The 11,139-nt window shown below is 40.6% G+C and overlaps 1 protein-coding gene across 2 annotated transcripts; it reads right to left on the minus strand.

The window, feature by feature from the left end:
* Positions 1 to 1,734: 1,734 nt before the first annotated feature.
* LOC127009375 (EKC/KEOPS complex subunit Tp53rkb-like) lies at positions 1,735 to 10,784 on the minus strand. Of its 2 annotated transcripts, XM_050882401.1 has the most exons (3): positions 10,610 to 10,784; positions 4,655 to 4,765; positions 1,735 to 2,589 (listed from the first exon to the last, which is right to left on the minus strand). In XM_050882401.1, the coding sequence occupies exon 3, from the start codon at positions 2,587 to 2,589 to the stop codon at positions 1,918 to 1,920; it is 672 nt and encodes a 223-aa protein (XP_050738358.1). In that variant the 5' UTR covers positions 4,655 to 4,765; positions 10,610 to 10,784; the 3' UTR covers positions 1,735 to 1,917. The 2 variants fall into 2 exon arrangements, with proteins under 2 accessions (XP_050738358.1, XP_050738357.1); XM_050882400.1 differs by lacking the exon at positions 4,655 to 4,765 and having other exon boundaries at positions 10,610 to 10,782.
* Positions 10,785 to 11,139: the final 355 nt, after the last annotated feature.

The raw sequence follows: 11,139 nt of genomic DNA on the forward strand, positions 1-11,139 counted from the left end.
GTTGAGTAGTGTGGCAGCGTGGGTACTGTATTGTTGTTCAAGTGGTGCATGGGAAGAACTGAGCTCATGTGTGTGGCCGTGGCACCATGTGAGTCCAGTTGCGTGAGACATCTGGTGGCCACTCCACAGCAGCGAGGGTGTTGTTGTTGTTGAGTAGCGTGGCAGTGTGGGTACTGTATTGTTGTTCAAGTGGCGCGCGGGAAGAACTGAGCTCAGCTGTGTGGCCGTGGCACCATGTGAGTCCAGTTGCTTGAGACATCTGGTGGCCACTCCATAAAATATCGCGTATAAGTGAAAAAACGTGTAAATTAAACATTTATTTGGATTTTGGACCCCGCGTTATTTCAAAAACGCGTAAACCAAACTTGTGTAAATTGAGAGTTACCTGTACAAGTCTTTAAGAAGCCATTGATACCAAATTTATTGGGTACGATATATCTGTGACGGTAAAATACGTCCGGGAATGTAGAGTATCGCGGCAGCAAAAAAAGGCCGGTTGGGCCTGAGAAATGCATGATGAATGGAACAGAAACTTGTTGGAAACTTAAGGTGTGCGAGAGGGTTAATATTCCATATATATTAGTATTATTATTTGCATATTTAACACAAACATGAAAAACAAAACAGCAGGAGAAAATTGACATACTGATATCTGGAGGGTCATTTAATATATAGATATAGATAGATAGAATATAAATATATTACACACGTCTGTGTGTGTGCTTTACACGGTGCTGCAGTAGGCAACAAAAAATTAACTATCCATCTAATATATATATATATATATATATATATATATATATATATATATATATATATATATATATATATATATATATATATATATATATATATATATATATATATATATATATATATATATATAGATATATATATCTATATCTATATATATATATATATATGGTAAGCTTTCTTAAGGGGATAGTGATCAACCCAGTTCCAGTCCATTAAAGCCACAAGCAAATTTTACCAATAGTGGCTGCCATGATATAATTTTGACTCTTGCTTAACCAATGTTGCACCCTTGGTGCCTCTGTTAACCTGATTGAACTCTATTGATAAAGTAATGGGTGACAAATCAGGTATTTTGTTTTGCTTCTTGATCTTTCTGCTTCCCCACAATCCCCTCACCCACTTTCTCGTTCTCATCCCTTTCGCTTTCATTTTGTCTTTCTTGGCATCTCAGGTATTTGGGGGCTGCTGAACAGGCAGCGTACAGTGTTTTGTCTCTTATAATAATAATAATAATAATAATAATAATATTGGCCAGGGCTGTTGATTGACCTTCAGGACATCTTAGCCCAGTTCTGTAGAACGAAAAGCAACAAAGGTGGAAGGGTTAACCTTCTCAAATATTGCACATTAATTCCTGAAATGATCTGGAGCTAGACAAAAAAGGTTTGGGGATAAGGTTTCAAAATGCTACCTCTAAAATTGGCCCTGGTTCTGGACTGCATGTGGGTAACCTTCAGCCACTCAGCATTAATTGAAAATTGTCATCTGGTGTGGCAGGATTTTGGAATCACTACATTAGCATTTGGCCAGGACCCTCCTTATTTATATGTATATATATTTTAGTTACCTGTGTAGCACAATAATCTATGTTCTCAGCATCAAATTTGCCATTTTCATGCCAGATATATAGGTATTTAGTAAAAACACCTATCTGACATCATGCAAAAGGTTCAGCTGACTGAATAATATGTACTGAAATACAAATAATTAATTTATTGAAATATATTTAAATTACAAAAAATGCATTAAAATAATTAACCAAAAAGAGTAATAAGTTCTGGTAGTTTTCATACAAATTTAACATTATGTTTTCATATGAGAAAAAGGACAAAGGAACTACAACTTGATATTACAGCCTTTGAAAACTCAGTCATTAGAAAATCAGCCAAAACACAGTTTTTTCCTTCCTCTAGTTCTAACTTCCCCAAGGCGCTTTACAACATCTCCTGCTGCATTACCACCTGCTTTTTCATAAGCAGAAATCAAGTGTGAGACAAAAGCTTCAGTGTTTGGATGAGTGCTAAGGACAGCTCGTTCCAGGACATACAGGTCCACAGCCTTGTCCTCTGCACGCTCCTCAACAGAGCTTAGTCCAAAGTCAATAAGAATGACCTCAGAAGAATCATATGGCTGAACAAGCAGCATATTTGATGTGGTAAGGTCTCCATGGATGATATGATTAGCATGCATCTTGGCCAATATTTTTCCAATTTTCTCTGCTAATTTTAACATATCACCACTATCCATGGAGAGACCTCTTTCAGTTGCTGAATAAATATAGTTTCGAACTGTAATGCTGTTAGCAATGTTCTCTAAAACTAATTCTCTTTTATCAAAATTAACATCATAAACAGCTGGAGTTCTAATGCCAAGTGAACGGCATCGAGTGAGAGCTCGAGCTTCTGCCTTGATTCGCTCATTGGTTATATGGGTGTCTAAATCGGCATGACGGTATTTCTTGGCGAATCTCTCCTTGATTATGACAGAGTGGCCCAGCCAGTCAGCAATGTACACACGTCCTTCAGCCCCCTGAGTTATGAGCTGGCGACCCATCTGGAATGTAATTTTACAAAATGTAACATTTTTTTTTTTTTTATCATGGGGATCTAACATTTTAACCTCATAAGGTGACAAGAATTGAAAACATCAGTTAAGTTGGTAGCTATCATTTAATTTATGGTGTGTGTATAATCATTAAGGTATGCTTATTTGGCAGGAAAAGGGAAATCATTAGAAAATGTCTTAAAAGGACAATGAGCACCATGGGCTTGGTATTTCTTGCCTAAAAATAATCGTACTGAAAGATTGGACTGAGACCAATGTTACTCCCATCTACATAATGGTGAAAGATCCAATGCTTGAACTGCTGGCCAGTTAGTCATACATGTCCCATGGAAAAACTTAGTCTTGTTGAACATCTGGATGTTAATTAGGCCCCTTAGCAGCGCTGCCGCTGGTAGGGGAGAGCGGTGATGGTTCGGTCAGTGGGATACTCCGGCAACTGCATTTTCTGAGGCTTCTGTTGTTCCCAGAACCAAGAGATTTCCCACCAATATGCACTAGCATGTTTACGTCCAGCATATGAAACCCGGTTTTGGTGTTGGGCATACTTTGAATCCAGGTAAGCTTTTTGTGATTTTTCACTACTTATATGTGATTTTTCAGGTTCGTAACGTAAGCCTTAGGTTTGTGAATATATCGGGCTGCTCACTGATATATTATCATGGTGATTCTTTGTTGTTTAGTGGTAGTATTGCCATGCCTAAGTTATGAGATGCTTGCATGTATTATCTGAATGGCCATAACAAAAAATTAAACATTAGGGATGGTTCGGTCAACATCTAGGTGGGAAGGTTCGTCAGTGGTCGAACTATGTGAGTAATCAGAAATCACAATTTCCTTTTTATCTTGAAATTTCAAATGAATGATGTTATGTTCTTTAAGCACCAGTGAATTAAGGAGACAAGTTACTTTACATTTTTAATGGTTGAAATCACGATTTATTAAGCGGTGTCTTTTTTTTAGAAAGGATGATAGGTATGGATGGTTTTCAATACAATAAAGTGTTTATTTTCTACACGCAGATGTTTCTTATGCCTATAGATAAATTCTGTTTAATATTAGTAGCCTTACGTTGGTGGTCAAACGATCCCACCCTCATGGCTGAACCATCGCCACAGTGTGGGATGGTTCGGCCACTTTAGAAACCTCTACTTAATCACTTATTTCTCAAAGTCTAAAAGACTTACAGCTTTCATATTTCCACACAAATGAGCCAAAGGATGATGCTACATTTTTGCATCAAGCAATTAAAGCTAACTCTAATGGTTGATTTTTCCACAATTTTTTTTTGTAAAAAGTGACCGAACTATCATTGCTCTCCCCTGAATAATGGAGATGAATGGAGGCTTTCACATGCAGCCATGAACACAAAAAATAGTGCAGCAGATGTTTTTGAGTGGTTGCCTTCACTGCCAGTGGCGACCACAAAAAGTAGTGCTGTTCGTCATGATACACGGCATTCAATGGTAGCTTTCACACATAGCTGCAGCCACACCACTATTTTAGCAGAGTATGTGTGATGCAGCTGTAGCGCTGCTAACATCCGACTCAATTTTTGCAGTGCTGCTGAAAAGTGCTGCTAAAACTGAAAGGGGCCTTAGCAGTGGTTCTCATCAGTGCTGCTAAAACTGAGTCGGGCATTAGCAGTAAGCCCAGAGGTGTGTTAGCAGCACTAACAATGCGCGTGAGTAGTACTGCTACAGTGCTGCTGGGAAGTGTCGCTAAGTGGCCCTGTGTGAAAGGGGCTTAACTAATTCAGTAACTTGAAATATGGATTTAGATCAGTATGATCGTGCTTAACCCAACTGCCGGGGTACTTTGAGGAACTTGAAATTGCCACTGATAAGGGCAAATCATCATTGTATCTAGGCTGCAGGAAAGCATGGTTGTTGGAATCAATGGTTACACTATTGGTTGCATAAAGGTAAAGTTGGGAACATATGCTATAGCCGATTGTGGCCACAGAGCTCATTTCCATCTCATTGGCCCTTAGGCCTGTGGTGGGTGAAAACTCAGCAACACAGGACATGTGCAAATGTGGATTACCACAGCTTACCTTCCCCAGGTACCCATTTATCTACCAGGCCAATAGGGATGATGAACAGCTGGTAGGCTGCATGCTGACTCAAACCCAGGTCCACAGATTAGAAGCTAGGCATGCTAACCCCTACACAATGGAGACAGGGTCACTAATTTGATGGCCAGATAATGTTCCTAAGGTTACATTAGGCAGCTTAAGTTGTTCAGTTTGAATGGGGTTAGCTAACCAAGTACTTTAGTCAGTCTAGGTCACTAATTTGGTGGTCCGGTAATATCTTTTGGGTTGTTTGTTAAATCAAAATGTTATGTAATTATCTAAAATATTTGTGTTTTCAAAATTCCTTAAAAGACTGATGCAAAACAGAATCAGTTAAGAGACAACCCTGAGGAGCTCCTGTGGCTTTTTACCAACTCTTAGGTAGGTAGTAAGTGCAAGCAGCCGGAGTGATTCCATAAATTTTTTGAATAATAGTTCCACCCTCCTACTTCTGCCTGTTACCCTACAAGGGTGGGCACCTGATGGGAAAGTAGGGTTTTAGAGTGGGGGATAAGGCAAATATTAGACCATCCATATCTATGGAAATTCCTTAAATGAAAGGGTTGAATCCCCCACAGGAGGTTAGGTTATTTAGGGGCCTTCAACTTTTCCCTAGTTTAGGAAATTTCCCAAGATTTTTTTGACACCCCAGTTTAAGAAATTTCCCAAGATCTTGACACTCATTTTTCTTTGCCCCACTTTTCCACCATGTGCACTCTTGTGGGATAATAGGAAGAGGAAGATTGAGGTTTAATAATAATAATAATAATAATAATAATAATAATAATGTATATATATATATATATATATATATATATATATATATATATATATATATATATATATATATATATATATATATATATATATATATATATATATATATATATATATATATTTTTTCCTGCACTTATCTCAAAATGACATGTGTCCAAGGGGTTCTGATGTGTGCCAGCTTGATTTCTTCTTTCAAAACTGGGAAATCACCTTCAGTCATAAACTTTGAGGGCCCTATACAATAGGTCTTCCTCCAGATCAATTTATAACCTGTTATTGATTTAAATTTCACACATTTTTTAAAATCTTGGTTAGTTTGTTTGTTGATTTTTTTATATATAAATTTTATGACTGAGTTTGTAATGTCGACTTAACTGTGTGGAAATCCTACACTTCAGAGTAACTCCAAACCAAAAATGGAATTAAAAAGCCCAACTAGCCACATAACTGTTAAGAAACACTATTACCTTTAAAAAATCTGGCCTAAGGTGGGTAAGAATTGTTTATCTACTCTACACACTGAGATAGTTTTAGTATTGTACAACCCTTTTTCCTTGCTAATTATTCACTGTGCTGAATACTTAGTAATGAGTCATATAACGAAAACAAAAGCTTGATATACTCGTAAATATATCATTAAATCATATGAGTATAAATGAAAATAAAAGGCGAATAGGTTCGTAAATATGTCAATCCCAACACTGAATAATAATGTGCACAATAAAGCTACTGGTACATGTGAATTTCCAACTGCTATAAACAAAACATTAGTGCAATAAATCTTGATGTACAGGCTAAGAGGATTATGGGCAAGGGCTCTAAGTTCAATTCTGGGCAAGGGCTCTTAAGTCCAATTCTGGGCAATGGCTCTAAGTTCAATTCTGTACAAGGGCTTAAGTTCAGTTCTTGGCAAGGGTTCTAAGTTCAATTCTGGGCAAGGGCTCTAAGTTCAGTTCTGGGCAAGGGCTCCAAGTTCAGTTCTGGGCAAGGGCTCTAAGTTCAATTCTGGGCAAGGGCTCTAAGTTCAGTTCTGGGCAAGGGCTCTAAGTTCAATTCTGGGCAAGGCCTCTAAGTTCAGTTCTGGGCAAGGGCTCTAAGTTCAATTCTGGGCAAGGCCTCTAAGTTCAGTTCTGGGCAAGGGCTCTAAGTTCAATTCTGGGCAAGGGCTCTAAGTTCAGTTCTGGGCAAGGGCTCTAAGTTCAATTCTTGGCAAGGGCTCTAAGTTCAGTTCTGGGCAAGGGCTCTAAGTTCAATTCTGGGCAAGGGCTCTAAATTCAGTTCTGGGCAAGGGCTCTAAGTTCAATTCTGGGCAAGGGCTCTTAAGTCCAATTCTGGGCAATGGCTCTAAGTTCAATTCTGTACAAGGGCTTAAGTTCAGTTCTCGGCAAGGGTTCTAAGTTCAATTCTGGGGAAGGGCTCTAAGTTAAGTTCTGGGCAAGGGCTCAAAGTTCAATTCTGGGCAAGGGCTCTAAGTTCAATTCTGGGCAAGGGCTCTAAGTTCAGTTCTGGGCAAGGGCTCTAAGTTCAATTCTGGGCAAGGGCTCTAAGTTCAGTTCTGGGCAAGGGCTCTAAGTTCAATTCTGGGCAAGGGCTCTAAGTTCAGTTCTGGGCAAGGGCTCTAAGTTCAATTCTGGGCAAGGGCTCTAAGTTCAGTTCTGGGCAAGGGCTCTAAGTTCAATTCTGGGCAAGGGCTCTAAGTTCAGTTCTGGGCAAGGGCTCTAAGTTCAGTTCAGGACAAGGGCTCTTAAGTCCAATTCTGGGCAACAGCTCTGAAGTCCAATTCTGGGCAACAGCTCTTAACCTGGTAGCAGCGGGGATCATGTTTCTTAATGGTCCCTCCAAGCGAGAAAAATGAGAAAAAATCACCCCCCACACAAACCATTTCATAATATATATCAAAGCATTTGTGATCAGATTATGTATCATCTATTTTGGGGGGTTTATATCATGGCACAAATTTGGCCTGTTGCTGCTACACGGTAAAGCCACAAATTTGGCCCGTCGCTGCTACACGGTAAGTTAAATTATGGACAAGGGCTCTAAGTTAAATTCTGGGCTAGGGCTCTAGTTCAATTCTGGGCAAGGGCTCTAAGTTCAATTCTGGGCAAGGGCTCTAAGTTCAGTAAATATGGAGAATCACTACGCGCCTCCAATATTGCTCTCACGGCATTACTAGCCTTTCCAAGCTATCACATACTGTAGTGCTACTCTAGTTTTACCGGCGCATCAAACATATACTGAGTCTACAAGTGATGATAAGGAATAACAGATAATATTCCTGTCCCCTTCAACAAAATTAAAACACCTGGTAGTGGGGAGGGCTATGAAGACCAGGGAAATTGTGGGGTAAAAGTAGCTATTGCAATGATGCTGTCTACCTGAAATGAAACATTTCTGTGCTCTACTTACGGCGAAAATATATATTTTGTAAATAAAGCAACCAATATGGCCGACGTGTGGGGCAGTGCCATTTCGATGGTGACTGTGCATGTTCTATAGATGCAGGTAACCCATCTCTTGCTATAAGGGATCCAGTGTTAATTAAAGGAAAATTGAGTATTAAATGTAAGAGATTCTGGAGTCCTAGTAGTGGTAAATCTTAGGAATAGTACGTGGCTCCACCCCCTACCCCCCAACACAAGCCTGGGGACCTGTGGGGAACTTTTTTTTTTGTGTGTGTGGGGGGGGGGTGGGGGGTGGGGTGGGGGGAAGACAAATTCACTGAAAAATGGGCTTCCAAAATTTCCCTAGAAAAATCCCTAAATAAAGGAAAATTCCCTAGCCTCAAAAGTAAGGAAAGTCCCTAACTTTATAACCTAACAGCTAACAGGGGGTTTCGTCCCCCTGCTAACCAAGAGGGGCTGCCCCAAATGTATGATGTGCCGTAATTTTTATTTTATTTATTTATTTATTTTTTTTTTTGGTGGGGGAGCATATCTAATTTACTATAACTGAACTTTACGTAACCTAACCTTCTACGTGGGGGCTTTGCCCCCCTCGACCCCTACTGCTAACCAGGGGGGGCAACACCGCCACATGTATGATGCGCCAGTAAAACTAAAGAAGTGCAACAGTATGTGACACCTTGGAAAGGTTATTATTCTCGTGGGGGCAATATTGGAGGCACGTGCCTGTCACAGCTTGATGCACCCACGAAGCACCAAATAAGCGCACTCCATGTGACACGCCTGTGTCACTGTTCGAATCTGGTGGATTGAAAGACAATGCGTTTAGGAAACTTTACTCAAAGTTTCAGGACTAGGGATTTTTCCCAATTTTAGGGAAAATTTTGAGGCCCATATTCCACTCAATTTGCCTTCTTACTCCCAAAACCCACATTCCCCATAGGTTCCCAAGCTCTCAATATAACGCTCTCAAGGCTGTTGAATGTTAACCCTTTCCATCCATGACGCAGACGTCGGCATCACAGTATGAAAAGGGTCAAGAGGAAATGGAAGAGGATTAATCCTCTTCTAAACCTCTCAGTCCTCCTCTAAATTCCTCTTCCATTTTCTCTTAAGAGGTTTATAAGAGGATTAAGAGGAAATGGCAGAGGATTATGAGGTTTAGAAGAGGACTAACCCTTTCCATACGGTGACGCCGTCAGACGCTGACGTCGCCGTAGTGAAGGGGTTAAGTGTACAGGGCTGATCATGTGACACGCCTGTGTCACTGTGTGACTGTTCGCATATGGTGGTATTGAAATAATTGAAGGGACTCGGTTTTGGGTTATATGACGGCGCAATATGTGCCTCCTGAGGGATACTACCAATAAAGAGGCTAAATAGTCAGTTAACACTTACCAAGAGGTGAAGTAGAATAATATTTTGAGTGAGTGAGTGAGTGTGTCGATCCACCCATCATGGCAGGCCGAGGAAGACTGGCAGAAACCTGCCTACGTGGCGCTGGGTGTGCGATACACCCCACGTAGTAATACATCTTGAATGTTATCGTTTAAAATTATAAAATACAAATACTTGCACCATTATTTGCTTTAATATAGAGAAGAAAATAAGGTAGAACTCGTAAAGACCGTTTTGATTTGATTTATGTTCTGGATATTACTGGCTAAGGAACTAGTTTGTATGGTGCACTGCAAGGCAGCTATGAGGCTCAGTCTGTCTATAGAGGCGCTCGTGAAACCATAACAATGGACTTAGAAAAAATCGTCAGGCCTGCGTGGAAAAATACACCCCTTGTGACATAAACACTCCTGTCTGCTTGTCAACACCCCATCGTACGTGCTAGAAATGTTGTAATTACCACCAGACCATGCCCTAAATGCGCACCCACTAGGAGCCGCTATTCCTAAGATTATCCCAAATAGTTGGTTTGAGAGGCTTTTATGTTGGTTTCATATGTGCAAAGAGTATAATAGGCGTCGCGGTCAGCTGTTTCTTGGCTTGCCCCTGCCGAGGGGCAGGGGGTTAGGTTACGTTAGGTTACGTAAAGTTCGGTTATAGTAAATTAAATATGCTCCCCCCATTAGCAGGTCGTAAAGTTCGGTTGGAGTAGTTTAAATATGCTCCCCCACCTAAATACCACACCTTCCCGCGGGTCCCCCAAGATCGTTGGGGGAAGGGGATTAATTCGGCTTTTTCTTTACTTTTAAGTACTTCCGCCTTCATATTATGGTTAAGGGACATGTATTTAGTCCCTTAACCTTAAAATGGAGGCGTAATATCGTATTTTGGAGGCGCGGAGTGGTTCTCCACAATTACTTATGGTCAATTCTAGGCAAGGGCTCCAAGTTCAATTCCGGGGAAGGGCAACGTAAGTTCAATTCCGGGCAAGGGCTCTACCGTAAGTTCAATTCTGGGCAAGGGCTCTAAGTTCAATTCTGGGCAAGGGCTCTAAGTTCAATTCTGGGCAAGGGCTCTAAGTTCAGTTCTGGGCAAGGGCTCTAAGTTCAGTTCTGGGCAAGGGCTGAAGGGTTCAATCAGTCAATCCCAACACTGAATAATAACGTGCAAAATCAATCTACTGGTACATGTGAATTTCCAACTATAATAGTGTAAACAAAACATGTGCAGTAAATCTTGACGTACAGGCTCAGAGGATTTTGGGCAAGGGCTCTCAGTTTCTAGCCCCTTAAGAAATTGAGTCAGCCTGAGTGTGGTGAACTATGAATAAGAAAGAATTCGGGGAGCTGCGTACCTTTAGCAAAGTTTGGATGAGGGAGAATGGCCCTGGCCGGTGACCGCCGGTGTCGCGAGAAATACCTCCTCGTAGAAATAAGTCACTCTGCTGTACAACACGCATACGCACTAAGGAATACACAGCAGGAAAACCTATTAATTTATTTGGAATGGAGTGATACGAGTAATAGTTAGGCATAGGAATAGAGATTTTAGGATAGGGTTAATCTCCATCTTCCCTCCACCACCTCTTCCATTTCCTCCCCTCCCAGCATTTGCCATTTTCTCTTGCAATATTTTTTTTGTATTTTCCCTGATTTCCCGCTCTCATCCTAGTTTGTCCACTTATGATCTTTGTGATGGTTGATATTGTTCAGAAGACAACACCAGCAGACGAACAGTCTGCCCTATTCGTTTGTTGTAAAGCCTTCTCTTGATTAAAAGTGTTGGTCTGATGTTTGTGCCACGTACTGGAACCGAAACAGGACAAGTAAATAGCGGTGAGTGTAATATAGAAAAAGTAAGGAAGTTGGACCTCTTTCTGCGAGT

This window comes from Eriocheir sinensis, chromosome 40 (genome assembly GCF_024679095.1).
Source record: "Eriocheir sinensis breed Jianghai 21 chromosome 40, ASM2467909v1, whole genome shotgun sequence".
NCBI classification, from domain to species: domain Eukaryota; kingdom Metazoa; phylum Arthropoda; class Malacostraca; order Decapoda; family Varunidae; genus Eriocheir; species Eriocheir sinensis.

Bases quoted from the DNA above. Each gene is read 5' to 3' on its own strand.
- LOC127009375 (XM_050882400.1), bottom strand. From the start codon at position 10,714: ATGCGTGTTGTACAGCAGAGTGACTTATTTCTACGAGGAGGTATTTCT. The intron at 2,590-10,609 runs GTACGCAGCTCC...ATTACATTCCAG, and splicing joins TCATCCAAACTTTGCTAAAG to ATGGGTCGCCAGCTCATAAC.